The 26,263-nt window shown below is 41.6% G+C and overlaps 1 protein-coding gene across 5 annotated transcripts; it reads left to right on the top strand.

Annotated features, from left to right (window-relative positions):
* The first annotated feature begins 729 nt into the window (after positions 1–729).
* On the top strand, positions 730–25,900 carry ap3d1 (adaptor related protein complex 3 subunit delta 1). Of its 5 annotated transcripts, XM_034582755.1 has the most exons (35): positions 730–1,081; positions 3,952–4,047; positions 4,917–4,997; positions 5,312–5,392; positions 5,507–5,614; positions 5,740–5,869; positions 6,566–6,705; positions 7,044–7,117; positions 7,255–7,304; positions 7,673–7,722; positions 8,023–8,071; positions 9,828–9,973; positions 10,478–10,626; positions 10,726–10,956; positions 11,424–11,655; positions 11,815–11,960; positions 12,115–12,256; positions 12,634–12,705; positions 12,874–12,949; positions 13,100–13,299; positions 13,600–13,673; positions 14,032–14,055; positions 15,509–15,686; positions 15,874–16,017; positions 17,006–17,059; positions 18,149–18,265; positions 18,543–18,698; positions 19,263–19,310; positions 19,866–19,886; positions 20,216–20,405; positions 20,524–20,612; positions 20,812–20,897; positions 21,629–21,750; positions 22,040–22,119; positions 22,904–25,900. In XM_034582755.1, exons 1-35 carry the CDS (start codon positions 986–988, stop codon positions 22,997–22,999), a joined length of 3,828 nt encoding a protein of 1,275 aa, XP_034438646.1. In that variant the 5' UTR covers positions 730–985; the 3' UTR covers positions 23,000–25,900. The 5 variants fall into 5 exon arrangements, with proteins under 5 accessions (XP_034438646.1, XP_034438650.1, XP_034438648.1 ...); XM_034582759.1 differs by lacking the exon at positions 17,006–17,059; XM_034582757.1 differs by lacking the exon at positions 14,032–14,055 and having other exon boundaries at positions 731–1,081.
* Positions 25,901–26,263: the final 363 nt, after the last annotated feature.

The following is a 26,263-nucleotide window of genomic DNA, read 5'->3' as shown; positions in this document are numbered from 1 at the left end:
CTTGTTGGTTGGTGGTTTTGTGCAATATAGCATAATGATTCACATACTCCAAATGTCATGGCACTCATTCAAAGTAGTAACAAGGGCTGGGCAATAAAACAAAATCAATAACTGTCTTAAGATAATTTTCATCATATAACAATGTTACAATATACACACATGTAATACGTATGTATTGTATAAGTGCAGTGATGGGGTATAAAATGGTTTAGGGTTTAAAAACCATACCTTCTCTCAGGAGCTAAAATCAGTCTTTAAATTTAAAATAAAAACTAATGTGACATTCATTGCGATAATTATCTATCGATCGACTGATAAGAACATTCTTATCTTGATATAATTTTGGGCCATATCATAGTAGTTACCTGCCATTTATTACTATGTATTTCATACTATATTACTATATATTTTATATTGTATTACTACATTTGAAAGGAACAGTGAGATCTGGTTCAGGGGGTCCAGACCTTTAACTCGGCTCAGCACAAATGACTCTTTTAGCTCAAAATCTATAATAGTTTGGCATTTATAATATGGCGATAATTATCTATGTCAAACGTTCTTCTCTAGATCGGATGCTTTATTTATATCTATGCACTACTTGTAAGATGTTAAACACTTGAAACGAACAGTGAGGGAACGACAGTGTCTGTGTTTGGGGGCTGGACCTTTAATTCCCCTGATTCCCAGATGAGAGTCTCGCATAATACTCCAGTCAGCTGACTTTCGACGCCATTTTGTCAGCCATTTCCTACACTGATCCATTGCCAGCGTCTCCTGCACGGTACGGGACGCCCCATCTGGCCTCAGTCAGCTTCTCCTGCCCCGGGCTTGGTCAGCAGCAGCGGACCCCCCTCCCCTGCACGCACGGGTGGATGAGAGACGGTGTAGCGGGTCGCTCGGCTCCCACCAGACCTCTGCAAGGCGCTCGGCTCCCGCAGGACACTCACTCGGCACCGGAGCGGCACAAGTCCCAGACACAGACATGGCTCTGAAGATTGTCAAGGGGAGCATCGATCGGATGTTCGATAAAAATCTCCAGGATTTAGTACGTGGCATCAGGAACCACAAGGAGGATGAGGTAAAAAACCGCCGGCTAGCTGCCGCTGCCACTGTTGACATGTCGAACTCCTCATTAAAACGTGATTTAAGTCCCACTGAACGCCGCTGGTACCGTTAACCAGTCGGCTAACGTTAGCGTCCGCTCAGTCATTTCACCCGCTAGCTTACAGCGGCACTAAACACCCATTTTATTAGCCCGAAAGCTAATTCTACGTTAGCTAAATAACACCTTGACACACACACACACACGCCTACTAACTTAGCACGAATGCTACCTGTCAGGTTGAAAGCTGGTCAACCTGTTGTCGGGCTGCTACTGACCGCTAGCTAACCTGGCTAACAGGGAGCCAGTTTAAGGAAGCAGCTTGATAGTTGATCACAATTCAGCAGATTACTCCTGTGCATCACACCCGAGGGCATTGCTGCTGTCAACATCTATTTAGCATCGGTCGCTAGCCTCGTCGACGTGTGGCCTCCAGCTTCATGTGGGAGAAACACCCGAGGCTTTAGCTTCCCTGGTTATATTCATCACTATTTTGAATTGAGGGTACCAGAGTCATTAGCATGGATTAAGTGATGCTCGGATGCCTTCTAGTTGTAGATGTTATATGGGTGAAATACATAGATCACCACTCAGGATGTTGATGATTGAATGCATCTTATTCTTAATGTCAACTAGTAAATAGAAGGAGCACACATCGGTGACTGAGGGTGATGTCATCCCTGTCACAGCTCTTGCCTGTGGGAGAGGAATCAGCTTCTGGCTCCATCACAGCTCCAGACCTGAGTGGGAGGAGGAGGAGGAGGAGGAGGAGGGTGGGATGGGCCTTTTAGAGGGCACTGTTTTGGGGCAGCCACGTTTCCATCTTCAGCCCCAGCCTCCTCCCCTGAAGAGATCTGAGTTGGCTGTGTCTGTAAACATGTTGTTAAAATGTTATGTTATAGTACCACAAGGTGGGTGTGCAGCAGGATCCCTGTGCTGCAGAGCTGTGTGCACCTGTGGGGGCTAATCCAGCAGACAGAATCAGCTATATACACATTTTCAACGTCATAATAAAAACAAGGCCGTCTGTGTTGCGTCTGTGACGATATTGCTTATAGAGAATAAGCAGCTAGATGAGTGGCTCTGTACCAGGCCTTCGGATCCTTGATCTCTTGATTGAGTATGCGGTCTAAGCTGTTCGCTGGTGGTAACCCAACCTGGCAAGCTTGGATAAGGTGGCAGCCCCCCCCCCCGCTGTCAACACTGGACAGTTTGCTGAAATATTCATACAGTGTGTGTCGGCACCTGAATGTGTGTTGACTTTTTCCAGGCCAGCCCACAGTTTCTCATGCGCACTATTTGTCTTTCACATGTGTGCTGAGTCTCTGCACGGCTCATTCATTCATTCACTCCCACGCCTTTGGAACAGCGGGCATGTTGGAGAAAGGTGTGAGGATGTCCTCGTTTGATTCAGGGAGATCACTCGCAAGAATTTTAGGCCTATTTGTAATTTTTGTTCTTGTAAAAAAAAAAAAAAGAAGAAGTATAGCACTATCAGCTAACACTGAACCCTTCTTTACTTGGAAAGTCTAGGCCCCTCTAGTGTATCTCCAGCTCAGCTGGCACTACAGGCAGGTTCTGAGTTGGTCATTGAAGAAGAGTGAGACGGATCACGTGATGCTGTGTTGAATCAATCCCTGCCTGCCCTGCTAACCACAGTTTGTCCAACAGCAGCGGCAGCAGGAACCCCCCCCCCATCATTTCTGTCTCATGACCAGCACACATGACCAGCACACACACGCACACACAGCTATACATATAAGTGTTTGTTTAGCAAGGTTGCTCCTCTCAACAATGGTTGACTGATTGGCTTAACTAGAGGTTTCACTGAGCCTGTCGTCCACCATTCAAATGCAATTTACCTGCTTTATCTTTCCTGCTTAATTGGTTTCAGGATGTTGTGTCTATTTATAGAAGGGGTTAGATAAACGTTTGCTTTTTCCTACAAATTTTTGATTAATTTGTGAAATGCATTATTGGATTTAAGAGCTGCTCAGTCACCCTTCACCTGTTAGATCCACATAAATAACCAGTGGTAAGCTACTATGTAATTAGAGTGAAACAGATTCAACCTGTGCTACTGATAATGTTTATAAGTGTGTTTTAAGAGCTTACATCGACAAAATTCATACATTTGATGTCATTATGCTTGGTGTCACTTTGAATAGCATAATTTCCTTAATTGTCCTTAACCTTAGAGTGGGGTTAATGCTAGAGGTATATTAAGAAAAGACACCTACATTCTGTAGCCGTTTTCAGACATGAACTCCAGAAAACATCTAGAACCCCCCCCCCCCCCCCCCCCGCCCCGCCCCGCCCCGCCCAAAAGACATGTTTAGGAGTTTGTCATCCATGTATGGAGAAAGCAGCAGGAGATTGTCCGTGTCAGACATGTTCAAAATGATGGGAACCTTTCTGGAACATTCAGGGGAAGGGAGGTGCCTGGGTAAAGCATGCAGGAGGCAGGACATTACATATATATAATTATTTTTGTTTACAGCATATCAATATCCTCGTCTGCCCGTATCATCTAAGGCTCTCAAAATCTTTCTAAGTTGACATCTTCGTCAGTGTCTTCTTCGTGTATATTTCATGAAAATGTCCAGACATCAGTGCATATCTGAAAGCAGCTTATTGCCTCATAAAGTCTAGGACTTTCCTGACTCGACTTGGGAATTGCTAAATCATAATTCAGCTCCACCGCTGTGGGCTAGTGTCCTGAATAGCAACAATAAGCAGAGCAGGATTCTCCAGCTCTGTCCTGGTGCTCAGTACCAGACGAGCGCTTGATTTCACCTAAACTGATTTGTTGTCCGTTGTTTGTCCTCTCGTTTGTCTGCCCACAGGCCAAGTACATCTCCACATGCATCGATGAGATCAAACAGGAGCTCAAGCAGGACAACATCGCCGTCAAAGCCAATGCTGTGTGCAAGCTCACCTATGTAAGATCTGTCGACATCCTCAACTGACTGAGTCTTCCTGTTGGACACTTCTATTTGATAAACTTACAAACAGTGTTCTCTGTATATGGCTCTCAGTGTAGCCCCACCTGTGTTCCTTCGGATAAATACACACAGATAATCTGGCTTGTTTCCACGGTGATGCTGCAGTCTCGCTGTTCCTACTCCATTTCATTATTCACTACCCAAGACTAACAATTAAAGAACGATATATAAAGATAACACAAGATTTGATTCATATGCAGTTCATGTGGTTTTGATTGTGAGGCAGGTAACCTTTTAAAACATTGAAATCAGCAATGTAAAATTTGACTTTGAATTTAGTGCCTCCCAATATGCTGATACAGTTTTATATTTTGTAGGTGTGGCATATTGACTTCATACACACTCACACAAACGCACACAATGTGGAAGGGAACCACACAATCTTTGTATGTTATCTCCTCTATTCAAACAGCGGCATGCTGAATCAAAACACATTGTTTTGACCCAAGCCTTCATCAGGGTCTAAATATCTAACTACCTCACACATTATTAGAAATTACAAAGCTACTTATGAAAATGTTGTTTTTATAGCTTAAGATTAGTCAGTAGAGATCCAGATACCCTGCAGCCTGCACTTATTGAGAACAGTGCAAAGTTGCTGTTTAAATCAAAGTACCCTTTCCATTAATGGCCTCGGCCTGCATTAAGGTTTTGATGGCTTGTTGTGATTAGCATCAGCGCTCTATTTGAGAGCTTTTTGCTCAAATCATTTAGCCTCTGTGCACCAAAAGGACAGTTTACATCCAATCTCTCCTCCTCTTATTCACTCATCCCTCAATATGTTTCTGCTGTTTTCTGTGTTACAGCTTCAGATGCTGGGCTATGACGTCAGCTGGGCCGCATTCAACATTGTTGAAGTCATGAGCTCCTCGAAGTTCACGTACAAGGTACGACGAGTAAAAAAACACCATGTATATGTAGATATACCGGAAACCTATCATAAGGACACTTCGGCTCTTTAGAGAGGAAGTCCACGTCTAACAAGCACATATGCTTAATAAAAATACAGTTTGTGAGTCTTCATTAAGATCTCTTCATAGATACACTTCGGAAATAGCTAAATGAATAGTGACAGAAAATGAAATGCACTGTGCAGGTAAATCTCTATGGAACTGCTGCAGGGCCACATATGCTAAATGAAATATACATTATGCAGTTACACAATTTAAATGCTGCACAATGCTTATTGTTTTTCCTACAGAGGATTGGCTACCTGGCGGCTTCACAATGCTTTCACGAGAGCACCGATGTCATCATGCTGACAACTAATCAGATCCGAAAGGTCAGTTATATTCTCTGTCTGTGCACTCTTTGAACATCCCTGGATTCTGCTTTTATCCCTCAGCCAACCTTTCTGTCTCATGGCCTTTCCATTTTATAATCCCTCCTCTTCCAGGATCTCAGCAGTCCCAACCAGTACGACACGGGCGTTGCCCTCACTGGCCTCTCCTGTTTTGTGACCCCTGACCTCGCTCGGGACCTGGCCAATGACATCATGACACTGGTGGGTCATGGAGAGAATGTCAAGAGGTTTACCCACAGGGCTTAACATCTTTAGTTGTTTTTTCTTTTTCTTGGTCACAAGCTGAAATCATGTCTACATGGTATTTGTTGTGTTTCTCTTCCTAGATGTCGCACACTAAACCCTACATCAGGAAGAAAGCTGTGTTGATCATGTACAAAGTGTTCCTCAAGTACCCGGAGTCACTGCGCCCTGCTTTCCCCAGGCTTAAGGAGAAACTGGAAGATCCAGACCCAGGTATTAGGAAACAAACCATATTCTCCGTTACTCCAAAGGTTTTACTCCACAATTAACTGCTGTGAAGAAAAATATTTTTTTTTTATCAGTTTCATGGGTCGTGGCTCCTGGGTTTAGGCAAAATATACTTTTTCGGCTTTCACGTAGCTAAATCCTAGACGGTGCTGGTACGGCTGGCGAGCGGCATTCGCTGTCACCTGAACCCTGTGAATTATTCAGCAGCTAAGAATATGAGATCAAGAACGGCTCATTTGTGATTCTGTCGGGGTTGTGTAGGAACACTCAACAGCTCACAGAACTATTTTTGTTACATAGATAAAAAACATCTCTCAGGACATTTATCTGACACAAGAATTGTGCATGTGGTCTCTCAATTATTGACTGTAAGTTAGTAAGTTTTCACTGGTCTTAAATTCTGCTTTACCTTAAGAATAAAAGCTGCTTCCAAGTGCTGTCAAAAAGATAATTCAACAGTTTTAAAGGTGAAAATAAATCTATGTTAAAACAATATGTTTACCAGTTTTGATGGCACAAAAGCTGGTTACACACATTAATGAAAACAAACAGATCTAAATAAATGCTTTTGTCAAACGGCATGCAAAAAGCACAGTTTAAAATTTTTTGTTGTGTGAATATAAATATTTGTACCTTTTTTTTCTGATTGATTTCCTCTCTAATCTGTTCCCTCCTCTTAAGGCGTCCAGTCAGCAGCAGTAAATGTCATCTGTGAGCTGGCCCGCAGAAATCCCAAGAACTACCTGTCTCTGGCCCCGCTCTTCTTCAAACTCATGACCTCCTCTACTAATAACTGGGTCCTCATCAAGATTATCAAGCTGGTCAGTCGACAGCACACAGGGTTTCATTGTTGCTAAGTTCTGTTTGTAATTCCCAATACTGCACCAATCGTACAGGGACATATCGATCAGAAAAGAGGAATTGATCAAAGTTCCTCCTGCAGCATTGGGGTCAGAACACATAGCACTTAAATGATGACAGTTTATATACAAATATTGTACAAATAATGAAAACACATTTTTCACAAAATTACTAATTACGTGCACAAAGGACTGTCTGTATTACTGAAGGTAGAATATTATCCACAGTAGCTTCATTATAGTAAATTAATATTCATCTCATTCATTTAGCTTATATGTGTCTTTGTGTTTGTTTACAGTTTGGCGCGCTCACACCACTCGAGCCACGGTTGGGGAAGAAGCTGATCGAACCTCTGACTAACTTAATCCACAGGTGAGATGAAAGCTGGGAATCACTCTTAAACCGATTGTAATATTAGTCTGATGTGATGAAAACAACAATAATAATCTATCCTCGCTCTCTCTCCATCTCTCTCTCTCTATTTCTTACCTCCTCCTCCTGTCTCACAGTACCTCCGCCATGTCTCTGCTGTATGAATGTGTCAACACCGTGATTGCAGGTCAGTACTGTTGTTCCGTTGGCTTAGCTTAATGTGTTTGGTAAAGCGAAGAACACAACTCTTTTAAATCATTTCTTCGTGTCCATGTTCAGGAATAAACTCATAGAATTCAGTATTCTGTAGCAGTAGTGACTTATTTACGGGTTTTCAGTCCTGATAAATTATGAAACCATCATTTAGTCAACTCTGCTTTCCTCAGTTCTTTTGAAGTTACGTTTTGAAAATGTACCTTTTAACTCTCCTGTACTTTAGTATACTTTTCACGTCAACGTTTTTCCTCATACAAATATCCACCTTGAGATTTTTTCTCTTCTCACAAAATGTTAAGTTCAAATTCAAATCTAATTTATTCTTTTCCTTCACTACAGTGTTGATTTCTCTGTCCTCGGGGATGCCTAACCACAGTGCTAGTATCCAGGTAAGGTATTGGTTATATGTTGATTTTAATCCTTTCCACTCCAGTTGAATCACACTGCATGCTTTCACCATTTTCTTTCTATTCACTCGTCTGACTGTCCAAACGTAGTTCATGCGCAAAGCAAATATCAAACAGGCTAGTAGAGAGTTTTATTTCTTTTAAAAAAGGCTGTTTTGCATTACCAGATATATTTCACCATTTCTCCCACTTGAGTTTGTCTCATTAGTTTTTGAATCGTGCCTCTATGTGATGTTAATGGCTCTCCACTTCTCCCTTTCTGTTTTCCTCCCTCTTCCTCAGCTCTGTGTGCAGAAACTGCGAATCCTGATCGAAGACTCGGACCAGAACTGTGAGCCCTCTGTCAATGCCTGCAGTGTGTCATTTTCTCATTGTCTGTGTGTTACTGACTGTGGAACAGTCCATCCATTTAGTCGACGGAAACGTAGACGCCCCGACTCTGGATAACTCGAACATTTCTACCTTGGGATTCCATTTTGCTTAAGTCACATCTACTCATAACCCACATATGGCAGAGAAAATTAACAACATCCAGCTTTGTTTTCTCAGCGTCTCGCATCAATCTGACTTGATTGATGTGATATAAGTCGCCAATTTCACTCCCTCACCCACTCCCAGTCAGAGCTGCGATTACTGCATCCAGCCATTCGAGTTATCTGCATCCCCCATACGTAGATAGTTACATGTAGAGTAGATTATAGACCTCTGGTGTTAATAGAGCAGACTGTGAACCTGTGGTTTATAGTTTTCTTTATCCACTTCAACGCTTAACATTGATGAGTAAAGGGACGAGAGAGCAGAACAACCCTGGATTCTGAACCGATAAAATCAATAAAGTTGAATAACAAACAAAGGGTGTTAGAGCCAATTTAAAAGCCTTTAGTAAAGAAGAGGCCATGTTGTTAATCATTTTTCTGAATTCCTTTTTAATCAATGCAAAAAAATATATTTAAGTTAAACAGAGACCACTAAAAGAGAGTCAGCTGACATATATGCAGTATTACACTTAATGCATTAGATGTGTTACTGTCGACTGAAGTAGGAAAATCAATTACTATTAAGTCAGTGTTTTATGTTGCTAAAAGCACCCGATATGTTAGATTTGTTCTATTTAGGTTTCATAGATTTTGTGCAGTTGTGTTTGAAGCATTTTAATGAACGGCACAAACCCTGGGAATGAATCGATGGAAGGCGTTAACGTCGTAAACAATTTTTGAAATATTTACTTACTTCTCACATTTGATTCAGCAGTTGGGACTGACACATTAATGCAAAATTTGCACACAGTCCAAAAACATTTAGCTGAACTGCCCCTGTCAGTTTTTTTCCATAGCAGATGCAGATGCAGATGCAGAGCTGATTCCTGTGTCATGTTCCAGGTCATTTCTGCAATGTATTCACTGCAGTGACCAGCCTCACCTCACTGCAAGGTCACTACTCGACATGCCCTCATCGATCGAGGAAACTGAGAGGCGTTTGTCTCTGCCAGATTCGATGATCAACACAATGTCGTGATTCAGCACATTTCTGAATTCTTAAAATACTTAATGGTGAGAAGGAAAATCAGTCAGGGATTCAACAGCGGATAAAGCAAAACAAAACGACTGTGTCCAGTGTATGTTTGTGTTGTCCCGTGTATGTGTTTGTATGTCCTTTCCATTGTTCTGTGTGTCTGTGGTTCCTTTCCTTTTGGTATTTAGTTTGTGTCATTCACATATTCTTCTTCTTTATTACAATTGAAGATAACATAGAAGTAACTTGTCCATACTAGACTTTTTTGATAGACTACATGTAGGTAAATGTAGTATGAAGTCACATTTTTTTAATAACTAGTCCAGTCCAAACCAGTTCATTGATCTTTTGTAAACCATGGACCTCTGCTGTAAACACATTTCTGGTTTGTAACTGCAGGATAGTCGGTAAGGTTAGTACAAATGTCACGTATAATAAATAAATATGACAAACTTTGTTATATATTCAGAGAATGATTATGTAAGAGATAAACAGAAGTTTCCATCAGAGGATGCGGTGAACTAAGAGTGTATGACTGTTTTGCTAACACCATGTGTGTGTCTGCACTTATGTAGTGAAGTACCTGGGCCTGCTGGCCATGTCAAAGATCCTGAAGACCCACCCCAAGTCAGTGCAGTCTCACAAGGACCTCATCCTCCAGTGTCTGGACGACAAGGATGAGTCCATCCGCCTTCGAGCTCTGGACCTGCTCTATGGCATGGTGTGGAACCAGAACTTTCACTAATGCATCACTATTAATTGTGCAATTATATTGTTAAAGATATTAGAAGCTTCATTGTCAGTTTTAGCAGTTTTAGCAAATTAGCTCTGACAGTAAAGAACTTGTTGCTCCTTGTTCTATTTTAAAAGCTGACTTGATTTGTACCACAAGGTAAAACGGATCAACTAGACAGTGACACAGTAGTCACAATAGTCGAAGTGGCTCATAGAATAGACAGAGCAACTAGCTGGCGACCTCTTTAAATCAGTTTATGGTTGTGTGATAATTGATTATCAATGTCATCATCATTTTTCAATTACTGAGTTGATTCTACAGCAAGTGATATGAAATGCCATTTGGACAAATTAATGTAATTAAGACTTATAAAAACAAAAGCGTGCTTGAATATATTGCAAGTGTGCACTTGTAGTTCTGAGGTTATTTGCAATTTTCATTTATGCATTTAAATGAAATCATTGTTGAATCTGTGTCTCTTCTCTTTAGGTTTCTAAGAAGAACTTGATGGAGATCGTAAAGAAGCTGATGCTGCACGTGGACAAAGCAGAAGGAACCACCTACAGAGACGAGCTTCTCACCAAGATCATTGACATCTGCAGCCAGAGCAACTACCAGTACATCACCAACTTCGAATGGTCTGTCTCTCAGCCAATAACTCCACACCTGCTTTGTTTTAATGTTCCACCCCAAATCCTACATGTTACTGAACTTTATTATCCACATCTGCATGACAGGTACATCAGTATCCTGGTGGAGCTGACCCGGTTAGAGGGCACGCGGCACGGCCACCTCATTGCCTCTCAGATGTTGGATGTTGCTATTCGGGTCAAAGCCATCAGGATCTTCGCTGTGGCCCAGATGGCTACTCTGCTGGACAACGCCCACCTGCTGACCGGCAACATGCAGCGGAACGGCATCTGTGAAGTGTTGTACGCTGCAGCCTGGATCTGCGGCGAGTTCTCAGAGTACGTTTATTTCTCCCATTGGGATGCATTCATATTATCACTGGTATAAGAAGGCATAAGTAAAATTAGAAAGGCTGTGAATACACACTCAAGCTAACATTAGTTTAAGCACAATAAAGACCATAAACCTGTACTGAAGCAGCAGACCTGCATTAAGATTTAATGAGTGTAAAATGAGAGTAATGGGATATCCCATTATCTCAGTCATCTGTAACAATGAATCTACAGGAAAATGGCCGACAGCTGAGTACAGATCTTGTGCTGCCTCCCTGTGTGTTTTTGCTCTATTATGATTCAAGCACAAGCTAACCCCGAGAGCCTAACTTTAGCAAAGCTAAACCATCTCTCTAAATACATGAATAGTAGTATTTCTATTGGTGATACAATCTTTACAGCAAGCACAAACATGTAGCCCATTTCTGAGAGTAGAGAAACAGGACTAAGGAATATACTCCTTCTCTTCATAGACACCTGGAGAACCCAATGCAGACGCTGGAGGCCATGCTACGGCCAAAGGTTGCCACCCTCCCCGGCCACATACAGGCAGTGTACGTGCAGAATGCAGCCAAGCTGTTTGCCACCGTGCTGAAGAGCCAGGAGGGGAAAACTGAAAGCACACCCGCACAGGAAACCAGCCAGCTGATGGTTGAGAGGCTACCGCTGTTCGTCCAGAGCGCCAACCTGGAGGTGCAAGAGAGGGTAAGAGAGGAAGTTTGAGAAGAATGAGTCATGTCTGGGTTTTTTCCCCCCAAACCATAATAGATATGTTTACTTGTTACCTTTTTAACAAAATGACTCAACGTAAATCTGATGAAATACCTGTGATAATTTCTATCTGACGTGCTGCCATGTTCGCAGGCGTCTTGCATCCTGCAACTTGTCAAGTACATCCAGAAACTGCAGCAGAAGGATGTAGAAGTAGCGGAGGAAGTGAGTGCTCTGTTTGCTGGAGAACTCAACCCTGTGGCCCCCAAGGCACAGAAGAAAGTGCCTGTTCCTGAAGGGTATGTTTGCTATGATGTTACATGTGAGATCTACTTCAGTAAAATCCCAGGCATTTTTAATTTACTACTGTGGTGTTCCAACAAGAATTGCTGAATATTTCCATGTTTAAGTTAAGTGTTGATCTGTGACGTGTAACTGAGTGTGTCTCTGCAGTTTGGACTTGGACGCCTGGATCAACGAGCCTCCGTCTGAGAGCGAGTCTGAGGATGAGCAGCCCAAGGCTATTTTCACCAGGGAGGAGCCCAAACAATCCCGCCCCCGTCACACAGAGGTGGACGAGAAGGAACTGGCGAAGGTGAGCTGGTTGACAATAGAAGCTTTGCTCAAAACAACAAGGACGATTTTTTTATAAACCCTTCTGAGCGCAGTACTGTATGTAAAAGATGTTTTAAAAGCTTTTTGTAAGTTTATTGTCTAGCCCTTATCTTTATTCTCACCCATTTGCAAATATTACTTCTCCCAAATCCCAAGTAGAAATAATCACAACATTTACACTAAGATGCAGAAATTTGCAAAAGCATCCGTAATCATATATATTATATCTCTAAAACTAACAATACTAGCAATATTGACCGGTCTCATCTGTTTTCCAATGTGGTTCCCTCTAATGCGTGGAGGCGCGCTTTTCTTCATTGATTTTAATTCATGTTGTTGTTTTTCCTGCACTCCCAGAGGAGAGAAGCCAGAAAGCAGGAGCAAGCCAACAACCCGTTCTACATCAAGGCCTCCCCGTCATCTCAGAAGGTTTGTTTACCAGTCATCACCAGGCTGTTTTACAGAGCACTTTAATTTATCCGGTCCGTTTCCAAACCCTGAGCGTATAAGTCATAAATACAGTAGTAGATCTTGCATTAAATGTAGTTACACTTGTGTATGAAATGTATGTGCTAACCAGTGTGTGTGTCTGTGCAGGTTTATCAGGAATCCCTTGGAGTGGAGCACATCCCAGTTGTGCAGATTGACCTCAGTGTGCCTCTCAAAGTACCAGGTGGGACCCCACCACAAGACACCAGTGTCACACTCATTCATTTCCGTATTCTTATTAAATTTGGATAATTATTAGAACATAATAAATTACACGGTTGTTTTTAGTATCTGTCTTCTTGTAATACACCTGTGGCTTTCTCTTGTCCCCCAGGTCTGCCTATGTCTGACCAGTACGTCAAGCTGGAGGAGGAGCGCCGGCAGAAGGATAGAGCAGAAAAGAAGAAGAAGAAGAAGGAGAAGAGGAAAGACAAGCGCACTGGACGAGGGAAGAGACATGACTCCGGCCCAGAGAGCGAGGAGGACATCACCCCTGCGCATATGGTCGACATAGTTACTGAGGAGATGCCAGAGGTACACCGGGCTGGAGCTGTGCAAACAGCACAACATGTGTATACAGAACCATTAGATCGTAAAATAGGAAAATGTGTAAAATGTGCAAACAGTTTTCTTTCTCCTACCGTTATTTGTTTTTTGTGTTGTCAACATGGATCCAAATCTTGAAGAACACATCAGTTTTCCTAAATTGATTGATAATCTTAATCTTAAATTACAGTGCTTTTTACACATCACTGAACTTTGTTTGAAGCACAGTAATTTTGCTTATGAGAAGCTGTGGAAAATAGTAATAGATTACCCCTCTCCTTGTTCCAGAATGCCTTACCCAGTGATGATGATGACAAAGACCCCAATGACCCTCACAAAGCGCTGGACATCGACCTGGACAAGTGAGTCTGCACAATGCTCACTACACATGGATCCTATATCTACATATTCACAGATATTTGTGTAAATTTATAGTTCATTTTTGTTAGTATACATTAATGTCTAAGCCAATCAATCATTGAAACTTAGATTTTTCAGGCCAAAGGTGAGGAAAACAAAAGCTTGTGTGAATCATTTCTAATCTGAATATTTCCTAGCTAAAGTTGATGATTTATTCCTGATTATATCTTGAGCTTCATGGCGACACAACCAGGGTGACTTGGTCCTTTCCCTCCTCTCACTCCCTCTCATGTCGTTCTGCTTTCTGCTTCCTCTTTTCTATGCCTACACACACCCACTACTGCCTCTCTGTGTGGGCAGCTTGTTGGAGATGGCTGGGCGCAGGTGAGTAGCACGGCAGCAACGGAACCTGGCCTCCAACGCGTACAGGGACCGCCTCCCTGTCTTTTTCTTTCTCTCTCTACAAATAGCTGTCTTGCTCCTCTTACTAACATAGCTCTCATTTCTTTACTCATTTGGAGTTTGCAGTACCCGCTTCTGCTTTTTTTTAATCGTCTTTCCTTGTTCTTTCAGTATTATTAAACTGAAGTTTTGACTTAGAAAACTATCCAGTCAGCCTTTTCGTTACCTTGCTTCCCATTTTTTAAACTTGTATAATCCTGACAATATCAGCAGCTGTTCCTAAACAATCTGGTTTATATTTTCATCATCTTAAGAAAAGACAAGTTCCCCATCTCTTTGATAAAGAGACATAGTTTTATAGAGAAAAAAAAAACGTTTTTAAGAGGCTGCTGCTGATCTTCTCAGGACTTAATCTTGCACCACCTGTCCTCCTCTTGGAATAGGCTCCTGAAAGCTTTTTGGCACTTGTTTTTCTTGGAAAAGATAATTGGCATCAACATGCTTTTAGGAAAGCTGTCCTGAGGGTCAGGTCCTATCATTTTTTCGCTCTTGAGTTCCCAGATCCTCCTCGGTTGAGTTTAGTCTTCTTTTTTTTTTTTAAGTGGATACTCCCCGCCTGGCCTTGGTGGATATCACAAGCACATGTGCCCTTAGACCAATGCTGTAGTTTACATAATTTTTAATTTATAGAATTGGGTTAAATCCAAGTTTTAGATTAGGCAATGAAGAAGAGTAGTGATTGTGCTGCAGTAATTGGAAACATCTGAAAGAGACTGACTGCAGAACATACTGTACATTTATATCCATACTGGTGACCTCATTTTACACAAAATTGGCCTCAATAGTAATGACTCAATCCTGTTTTTTTCAGGCTGTTTCAGGTATATGTCCGCAAGCTTTTTTTTATTATAACTTTGGACTCCTGGAATGCATTAATTACATTAATAACCTGTCAAAAATCTTTTTTAGAAAACAATTTGAATCTTCTCATCTTCAAACTGTTAAAAATGTTAAAATGTCAGGGCTGAATAGTTTCTTTACAGAGAAGAGCCAGCAGGGGGCTGTAGTGAATGTGCTCTCTGCTTACAAGGTCCAGGCTCGGGTCAAATAAACTTGACAGCTCGTTTCAAGTTGGATATGGAGGAATTTATTACTGTAGTTTCTCGCTGTTTTTGAACGTCTGCTGCTTCCAGCTCTGCCAGAGGAATGGCTTAACTCAACACCTTGAATGAGACCGAATATGTGCCTGAATTCAGTGGGTTGCTGCACCCTGCAAGCCTTTTTCTCCTTTTCTAACAACCGAATGCTCACTAATAAGAATGAAGAGAGATTGAAGATGTTTTCCAGATGATGGCATCAACTGGACCCCAATCACCTCACAAATCCTCATCTAAGCAAAGTGCAGACGTATAACTGGGCTGTTTTCTTTGTCCAGGCCTCTTGCAGACAGCGAGAAGCTACCAGTCAGGTCGCACCGTGCAGCAGAGGCTCCAAAAAGCCCCGGAGAAGATGGAGACGCAGTGAGTGCCGCCACACACACACTGGAGCCCAGGAAGAAGAGAAGCAAAGAAAAGAGGGAGGAGAAGAAGAAGGATAAAGACGGAGATAGGAAGGTGAGGTTAAAGTGTTTCTTCCTCTTCTGTTACTAGAAAGCCTCATTCTCTCAAGCAGATGAGACTTCCTCTTCGAAACCAATAACCAGATTTATGAGGTGGTTGGGAGCCGTGAGCCACGATAACACGATAACCTTCTGAACCGCACCGTGACACCGAGCTGAATTTATCCTCCTGTTATTTGCAGAAGAGCAAAGAAGAGAAGAAGAAGAAAAAACACAAACACGAAGAAAAGGAGGAGGATCTTCTCAGCGGTCAGGCAGACGAGCCTGTGGTCCAATCAGAAGAAAGCAGTCAGGTGGCGGCACTGCCCACATCGACCAGCACTGAGGTATGCTCTTGTAGAAGGGTGGAGTAGGGCTGTTTCCTACCTAGCAACAGAGTTTGTGTCTAATATTTGAATTAACATCAAAACATGATTACATTAAATATTCTGAAAAATATTAAAAAATACAATTATATATTTAAAATACAAACATATTATATCAAGTTTACAATCTCTGCTGAAAGGTAACATTCAAACAAAAATATATAATCATTTTTATTGACTCAACACTTCTTCCCAGCCTCTCTTTCAATCAGCTTAAAGGGATAGTTCACCCAAAAATGATAATTCACTCATTATATACTAACCCCTATGCCTGATGGAGGGGTGGGTGAAGTGTTTGAGTCCCTCAAACACTTCTGAAGTTTCAGGAGTAACAGTGTAGCAGCCGAATCAAATACAATCGAAGAAATTAGTGACCTATCTTCAGACATAAAACAACATGCCTCCATACTGCTCGTGTGGTGTCATCCAAGTGTCTGCAAGCCAAGACATTCATATTCGACCCGAAACAGCATAATTTACACCAAGTTTTAAGCCTAAATGTCCACTGTTATCTTCCGACAAGGTGCATTCAGGGGCCGTTGGAAATGCTAAAGTCTACTAGCTTAGCCACTTCCTGTGGACATTTAGGCTTAAAATACAGTGTAAATGACACCGCCTGAAGATAGGTCACTAATTTCTTCAATTGTATTGGATTCGGCTGCTACACTGTTTACCCCTAAAACTCCAAAAGTGTTGTGTGGACTCAAACACTTCACCCACCCCTCCATAGCGTAGGGGTGAGTAGATAATGAGTGAATTAGCATTTTGGGGTGAACTGTCCCTTTTTTAAGTGATCAAGTATCTGTTTCCTCATCTTTTACCAAATACTTGAAGTATTCATGAAATAAACCTGAGTATTCTCCATTTTCACGAGAAGTAAAATACAGAACCTGTTTGGCCCGCACCCCTCTCACCTCCTCGCATTCCTCTCCTTCCCTTCCTCTTCTAGGTTTCGGATCTGGATTTCTGGCTCTCAAACGCTCCAGTGCCCTCTAACACCCAGGTGGAGTCGCCCCCCTCCCCCCTCTTCCCTTCATCTCCTCAGTCATCACTTTCCATTCTTCACTACTCCATGTTTTATTGATCTACCTCATACGTTTGCCACGCGATCTCCCTCTATTTCTTCTCGATATGGATCAGTTGTTCGTTTGTTTGTTTTGTTCTTTTTGCTCATCTTCCACTTTTTCACACAGCTTTCTCTCTTTGGATGATCACATAACACTTTCCTCTTTCATCCTCCAGCCTCCCTCTGTTTTCTAGCATGTGCTTGTTGGTCTCACAATGTCAGTGGTTCTCTCCCTCAGCTGTTGTTTTGCTCTGTGGATGTCGTGTCGGTCTTGAAGTGAAAGCGGTTGTTGTTGTGTCGGTGGTGATCAGTGAGTGCAGGTTGCCTGAGCTCCCCTGGAATCTGACCTGGAGTCAGTTCCTTTAGTTCCTGTCACTACTGCGTCACGTGTGTGCGTGTGTGTGTGTGTGCGTGTGATCTCTGACTGCTTCCTCTGTGGTCACATGTAGTCATGCTTGTCTTTGTTTTCCCTTTTTAGCGTCACAACTGACACACATAGAAACAGAAAACACGCTCAAAGAAAGGAAGTACTCTTAGAAATAGGCTCTAGTTGAAGTTACCCAAATGCTAAAGCCTATATGAAGCAGTATTTTTAAGCACAGATGACACAATATCCAGTCCTGTGATATTACAGAATAACATCAGAGTTAGGCCTAGAGAGCTTAAAGTAGCATCTTCATTGGCTATCACCAGGATTCTATAAATCTGGCTCTTCTAATATGTGATCATGCGTTATTTGTATTATTTTGGCAACTAACGCCAGGCAGGCTCATTTTTGTTTTAGTCCCTTTGGCCGTATGATGTTGCTGCATGCGACACTTTTGGTTCAGAAAATCCAGTTTGTGTTTGTGGTATCACAGAATTCAGTAGGTTGCAGGTGGTTTTGAATGACTTTCTATGAATGAGAGAACTCACTAACTTCACTTACCCCTATCAATACAGAAATGGCACAAATCTGTGGGTGTTTATACTGTGGTTGCTCTTGCTAATGCTAATATGTGTGTGTGTGTGTTGGTGTGTGAACAGGAAGCAGCAACAGTAGCAGCAGCAGCAGCAGAAGCAGCCTCTGTGCCCGAGGCGGTCTCAGGCACAGCGCCAGACTCGGAGCCTGATGAGCCTAAAGACACCGAGATGGAGGAGACTGTGAGTCACTGCCGATGATGATGATAATTACAAAGTAGAAAGTTTGGCCGTGGTGCTATAGATCCCAGTTCACTGTGACCTGACAGCACACAGCACATTGGCAGCTCCTCTTCTTCTCACAAGTCTGTGTAAATGATGTACCAGAGACCTGACACTTCTAATGGTCTCTAGAATATTTCTCCCAGCAGCCAGGTATCATTACCAATTCAGTTTTCAATGTGTGGGATTTCTAATAAAGTGTCTGCGTCTTTTCTCTGTCTGGGTTTTCAATGATAAGAAGTCCTCCAAACACAAGAAGAAGAAGCAGAAGAAGGAGAAGGAAGAGAAGGAGAAGAAAAAGAAGAAGAAGCATCATCACCATCATCGCCACAGTGACGCAGGTGGCGAAGAGTCTGTGCAGAATGGCACTGTGGAGGAGGAAGAGCCTCTGCCGGTCTGTGTTTAATATCATAAACTCCACCACAAGTGTTCAGCGCACATATTCACATTTTCATAAAGTAAAAACAAGCCTTTTTGTTATTGGCTTAATGTCATGTTGTTCCACTTTGGTCTGTGTGATTAACTGTCGACCCCATCATGATGTCTATAATCCAACTAATTGTTTTGATAAAAAAATAATTATCTTAAATAAGTTGAGCAACATCCTTGCGTCATTCTGTATTTTGATCTTGATCTAATATTTCTGTTGTGGTGGAAAAACAAGTCACTGACCGCAGAGCCACAAATAACTTGATGCTGCATGTAGGCAAGAGGATTTATCATCGCCCTTATCTGATCTTTGTAGATCCCACTGTTCAAGCCTGCTGACTGACACACACACACACACACACACACACACACACACACACACACACACACACACACACACACACACACACACTCTCTAACCTGCACTGCTTGTTATACATCGGCCTGGTAGAAGCAGCTCCTGTTGCCTAACTAGCATATTGTGTGACAGAGAATGCCGGATCTGACCTGAGCTCTTATCTCATTTCAGTCCATGTCCAATTACTGCCTGCTGGCGGAGAACTCCTACATCAAGATGGTGAGTGATAGCAACTCAGATATTTCGGGGAAAATATCTTTTTTTTCTCCCCACCATTTTTGCTCAGTTTTATCATAATATTTAATTATTATTGTTAATTATATCATCAGAATCACTGATGTTGATTTCAGATTGTAATACAGTCCTTATCTGCCAGATTTTATTATATTTAGATCCTGTCATTCACTTTAAAATATAGAGGGAAGAAGAGTCTTGCACAAGAAATGGGTTTACCCTTGCGATGACAACACACACTTCTGTGTAGTTAATAAATAGGAGGAACATCTGATCGGCCTCATGTGACGTTTGCCCTCAGTTGACCCAGTTCTTATGTTGCATCACTGTGTCTCTTCATTTCCACATTTGCCCAATAAATTTAATAAGTAAAATGTTGTGACCAATTTTAAGATCCAGATTATGAAAATACCCTCAACACTGAGCATAGGCAAAATGCAAATGTTCCTGTTTAGGTTGGTGATTTAAATGTAAAAGTTTTCTAAGGCAACATAAGTAGTTGAATGTGTAGATTTCTAATTTCTATCCCTCTCTTTAAAGATGATGGAAGATGCTGATAAGGTACTGGATAAAGTTGACAAACAATTCTTCTTTTAGACGTTTCTCTGTTTTCTTGTTGCTCTTTACAACCTGGCCTCTGAGACTAAAACACAGCAGAATTGCTCAACTTTCTGAAAATGTTTCTGTGGTGTGATCTTTCTTCTGCTCAGACTGGTTTCTTGCAAACAGTGACGTGTGCTTTGGTGTTTGACTTGCTGTGTTTACTCTGTTACTTCTCTAAGTAATCTTTCAGTGTTAAAAATACAAGGACGGAGGATTAGACACAGTTTTTCCAGCTTCAAACAATTGATCTAATAAGAATAATTTTCTTTTTCACCTCACCCTCTAAGGTTTATGACATCCAGGGGAACCTTCAGGATGGCAGTCAAGTCGTGGTGTCTGTTATATTTGAAAACAAGTGTGACAGCTTCCTCAAATCCATGGAGTTCAACGTCCTGGACTCTCTCAACTCCAAGCTCCAGAGGCCAGAGGGCTCGGGACCACACGATGGCCTCACCGTCCCCTTCCAGCTTCCACCAGGTCAGCGGTTATCAGCAGAATACACATCTTCAATAGAAGCAATGAGGTTTAAATCCTCATTGTGGGCAGTTTGGTTGAGTCTGATTACCTAACTCTTAGCTTCTCTCTTGTGTTGCAGGGGTGTCCAATGAGGCGCGATTTGTCTTCACCATGCAGAGCATTGTGATGCCACAGAAACTGAAGGGAACACTCACCTTCATTGTCAAGGTTAGGAGAAAAACCTGTAGTGTACATCCACACAGGAAACACATCCACACTCCTTTAAAACCAATTATATTTTCCACAACGTGTTTGCTACACAATTTTCTGTTACCCATCCCAGTATGTTAAATATAAATCAGAGAGGTTGCATATCGTGGACTTGTGTAAATATGATTTTTTTTCCCCCAACTATTTGTTCCCACAGAATGACGACTCCTCCACTCATGAGAAACTGGACTTCAAACTGCACTTTACCTGCACCTCCTACCTAATTTCTACTCCTTGCTACAGGTTGGTGATAGGCCTGTCAGAAGATGAGATTTTCTCTAACTCGTTACTTGGGCCAAAATAATTTATGATAATGATATAATCATAAAAACAATAATAATAATAATACTATCAGTCACTTTCATGGTGAACATTGTTTGTGTGTTTTATCTCATTTTTGACAAATTAATTATGCTTAAAATACCACAAAATACTAAAACCTACTAGGTTTGTGCAGATGAACAAAGATCTTGTTGATTAAAGGTGGTCAGAGTGATCAAATAGCTATTTTACCATTAATGTATCACATAGATTAAATGCTACAACTACAAATAATAATAAATTGAAATGAATTTGCCTTTGCCTCGCAATAGTTTAACATCACATACTGTGTAATATATATATATATATATATATAATTTAGTGACATGTAGTGGTGAAGTTGCACCATAGTTTGGCCAGTCTGGGCTACTGTAAAAAAACACTCCCGATATAAATATGAAGTATTTAAATATAAAGGGCCCATTCTAGGGTAAAGAAAACAACAATTCATACAATTTAGATTAAACACACTAGTGAAAAAATCACTAGGATTATTTTATATTTAATTTCTATAGATCCATAGATCCATATGTGAAAGATCCCTTTCACCTAAATCTTAAACACTGGACCTTTTAATGAAAATCTGGCTGTTTGACATGAAGAAAGAAGAAGAAAAAAAAAAATGTTTTCCTCTTTGTTGTTGTTTTTTCCAGTGATGCGTTTGCAAAGCTGCTGGAGTCAGGGGACCTGAAGAGCAGCTCTGTCAAACTGGAGGGGATCATTATGCCCTTCCACCACCTACTAGCCAGGATCTGCTTCCACCACCACTTCTCAGGTACATAGCTCACCAGGAAGTACTATGCATTTGTGTCAAGTGACAGATGTTTGTCCACAAACATAAAGGTATCAGTTGGTCAGGTGTTCCACATACAGAATATAACAATACGCTGCTTTTCAGGAAGTTAAAAACAACTGAGAAATGTTTTCACAAGTGACTTCTTACTTTTCTATCAGGGTAAACTTGGATGGCGTGTTGGTGTTATTGTTAATGTGTTGTAAATTACCATAACTTCATGCAGTTGAGCATTGCTGACAGTTGTGTTGTTTGTGTCTTCTATGATCAGTTGTGGAGAGGATCGACTCCTGTGCCTCCATGTACAGCAGAACGATCCAGGGTCACCACGTCTGTCTGCTAGTCAAAACTGTAAGTGGACCAGTCATATTCCTCCCTTAATCTCTGTTAACCAATGAATTCAGTCTCCAGTTTGTTTGATTTTTTTCTCTTTTTTTTTTTACCAAAACGTTCCCACACTCCTGACTTGAATGTCTCTGGGCCGTCAGCAGTCTCAGTGTTATTATTCATCTTTATCTAATTAAATTAGACATACTTTTAACACACCCGTGATCACTAAACCATGTTTGGGTCAAAAACAATCACGCAAGAATTACAGCACTGGAGTAAATAACAAGAGGTTGGAAAAAATTAGAACCTCCCAAAGAAAACAGGGGACTAGAGATATGCATGAGATGGAAAAGGTGAATAATGAATAAGATGATTAAGAATGAAAGGTTTTAGGGATTTTTTTTTGTTTGTTCTCATTTTAATTACAACTGGTCTTATGCATGCAGATAATACATAAATACATATATATATTAGGGATAGGTCGACGTAATCGACATCATTGATTTGCGTAACCTGTGCCGACCGGACACTCGCCTGTCTATATATATATTACAACTTGAGTAATGATTTTATGACTCACATGTGTTATAGTGTTAATTATGAAATGAAAAAGTAATGAGTGTAATGGTGCAAGATGTGGACAATGTATGTTTCAGAATTGATACACCACTAATTTTGAGATACTCATTAATAAGTAGTTTTCGTTGCACCAGCTACAAATATTAATAAAAATATAAATCTTCTAATAGTGACCTTGATATTCTCTCCCCCCCCCCTCTCTCTCGCTCTCTCTCTTTTCTCACAGTCTGATCAGACAGTTTCCATCGACGCTAAATGTGACGAGCCGACGCTGCTTGGGAATGTGCTGGATGAGATCAAGCAGACCTTCTCTCAGTGCTGATTGTGTCTGACAGCCCCGGGGTGCCCCCAACCCGGCCACATCAACCCGCGCCCCCCCACCTCTCCCTTACTGAAACACAGTATAATCATATTATGAAACACTGAGGCTGGCACTTCCATCACCGTCCCTCTGGTCCTGAAATTTTCACCATTTCTTTCCCCCTTACCTTCCACTTCAGCATCCTACAGTCTGTTTTTTCCTCTGAGTTCTGTGGTCGCTCTCCCGACTCTCGATGTTGTTTTACAGACTCGCTGTGTCCACGTTCCGTCTTCTCTGCAATGCACTTTCATCTTCCCTCCTGTTTTTTTCAGCTCCTAACAGCCGCCCCCTGTTTCCACCCCCGACTCTGTACTTTTGCTCCTGTTTCTGGACGCCCTGCGTACTCTGCTCTTTCCTGTATACCTATACGCCCTCTACTCTGTCGGCAATTCAGTCTATGACAGTCATGTAATGTAATGTTGAAAACTGGACTTTTGCTGTTGATGGTTGAATTGTGTTTTTACCGTTTTGAAGTTTTTGTTTGTTTCTTTGTTTGTTTATTTCTGTTCATTTTATTTGTCTAAAGCCTTCCTGCGCCTTTGTCTCACCCCCGTCTGTCTGCTCACTAAACATCTATGTAGGCCTGGAACAACCATGTGACCGAATCCTTCTCTGATTGGTCCTAGCTGGAAAAAAAATGGGGAGTGTAAGCTGCTCACCCACCTCTGATAAGGTGCCTAGAGGAGACCAGACACTGGGTGACTGCAGTGAGAATAGTGCAGAGATGAAACCAAAGCTACATACAAGGCCCGGGTCTTGAACTAGTATCACAGCTGTTCCCCCTGTTGCCTTTCTGGCGAGGCTCGGCACAGATCGGCCGGTGCGAGTGTAACGGAACGCTTGGTACTAGGGATGACTTGTGCAGCAGACCAGTGGTTTTGCTCTGTGCCTTTAGTCGTGCTGTCGGACCTGCTCCAGCGCTTCAGGAGTCTCATAGAGCCCAACCTCCCTCTCCTGCGTATTCGCTCCCTCATCCAACTGTGCCACGCTGCAGTTTGCCCCAATCCTCCTCCTTCCCCACCACCCCAAGAACGTCCAACATATCATTCCTGTCACAAATCAATGAAGAAATTGGAAGAATGTAAAACAAATGGAAAGAAACTGTCAACCGATCAGGAGTGTGATGTGAGATTTCTGTTTCAGTTCGCTGTCAGGCCAATGCCGCCTTCCTCAGCCTCTGCTTCGACTTCAGGATGGAGTTGTTAGTTATAAAGAAGATGTTACATTGTAATTATACAGAAGCATTGTCTTATTTTTTAAGAAGCTGCCGTGGTGCTGACCGCTTTCATGTGTGTCACCACATGCACACGTTTGTGACAGAATAATCTGAAAAGGAAGAGAGCTGCTGATGTTACATCACTGTCTTGCCTCTCACTGAAAAAGTCCAACAATGACTTGCTGAAGGATGACGTAGTTACACTGTCAACCTCTCTGCATTTTTTAAAACCAGCTGATATGCTCTGCATATCAGGTTGCTGTAGTTGTTCTCTCTGTAAGCAGAGACTGTGAAGTGGTCGGTGGTTTTAGGTTCTCCTAAATTAGCAAGGCAACGTGGCTTCCACGCTTTGTCAACAGCAGAACAGAGTTTTGTCTGTCTCCATGTGAAATCATGTGAAACACATGTGTCTGTGCCACTTTCGCATCACGGTAGCTGCACTCAGGCTGCCTGACACTCAGCCGGCGTGCATCCAGAGAAATCCCTGATGTTTCTTCTCCCTTGTTAGAAACTGCCTTGCCACTGTTTTGTGCATCGACATGTTATGGTGAACGTGAAAGGCCGATCTTTAAAAGAAACTGCCTCCTCACAGAAGTCTCTCAGAGGTACTTGGATGTTTTTGTTTGCGTCATTCATCTCACTACCTAGTGCAGCACGACTTAATCCTAGTAGTAGCAAGATAAAAACCTACTTGGTAGCGTCTCTGTTCATATAGCCTGATAAGGCCCCTTCACATCTGTCTGCTTTTGTAGATAACAACTATATGATAATGATGTCTGTGACCTGAGGGTCAGATCAGCCATTCCACGAGATCTTCTGTCCAGTAATAGTGTCTGAATACAGAGGTGATCAGCTGTATATCAGGAATGTCAATAGGAAACGAGTATTTATGTATTCCCTCTATGTTCCTGAAAATGAACGATATCAGTGAAAGTGGAAAAAAAAATACAACTTCCCTAATCATACATTGTCCTAATTCTGAGTATTTTCTTGTGCATAATGTTTGATTAAAATTTGTATAATGCATGATTAGGAATGTACACTTTTTATTTCCTGTTCATCGGACATGCTAACACAAACAAAAACATTGTCATTCCATCTTGTCCTTTTTCCATAGTCTTTTTTTTTATTATTATTATAAAGTTTACTTGACCATTTTCTGTTTTTGATGGTGTTTTGTTTTTATCGATTCTAAAATCATTCATTTGAAGAAAAGAAAAAAAGATACTGTTGAATGTTTTAAATTATTAAACACAGGGGAGGGAAGGGGGTCTGTTTGCTGTCATGACGCACAGGGCTTGGGGCTCCGAACATGGGTCACGATGTGAAGCAGTGTACTGAGAGACAACCCGCTCTTGTCTTAAATCTCTATTGGTTCAGTTGTAGTGAGTTATTTTACCGACGTTGGCTTGTGAGATTGATTTATACTCCGATATGACTCTGATTTCTGAAGGTCCTGTCTTTTCATTTCTCCATAACTCGATTCTCCAGCTGTGTAACATAAAATGTTTGAAAGGGGGCAACATCAATGATCCACATTCCCTTTAAAGAAAGTCCAACCCAAATTAAAAATAAAGGCTTTAAGAAGCTGCTGTAGTCTTTTTGTGTTACAGTGAATCAATAAACAAACACATATACCAAAAACATATTTACTGTGTATGTGACTAAAAGACAGCAAGTGTGTAACAGAATGGTGTGTGTGTGTGTTTGTGTTGTTCCATGTATTCATTTGTATTATTAACATTTGATTCATCAGATGTACTGTATATGTATCCCCATGAACTTCTATTCCCAGAAAGCATTGCGTGACAGCAGAAGTAAGTTATATTTAAATTGACTGACAGCGAGTAGCTGAGTTGAGTAAAGTTCAACTGACTTATCTGCTGATTGTGGATTTCTTTATTTCATGTAAAACGTGTTTGTTTGAAAGCAAATGTCTTATTTTGAGAGCAAGAGAGCAGGCAGGTTAGCTCTCGTTGGCATCAACACAAAGCTAACGAGTAAAACTT

This window comes from Hippoglossus hippoglossus, chromosome 4, assembly GCF_009819705.1.
Source record: "Hippoglossus hippoglossus isolate fHipHip1 chromosome 4, fHipHip1.pri, whole genome shotgun sequence".
In the NCBI taxonomy this organism is placed as follows: Eukaryota; Metazoa; Chordata; class Actinopteri; order Pleuronectiformes; family Pleuronectidae; genus Hippoglossus; species Hippoglossus hippoglossus.
This window is presented reverse-complemented; position numbering and strand designations above follow the sequence as displayed.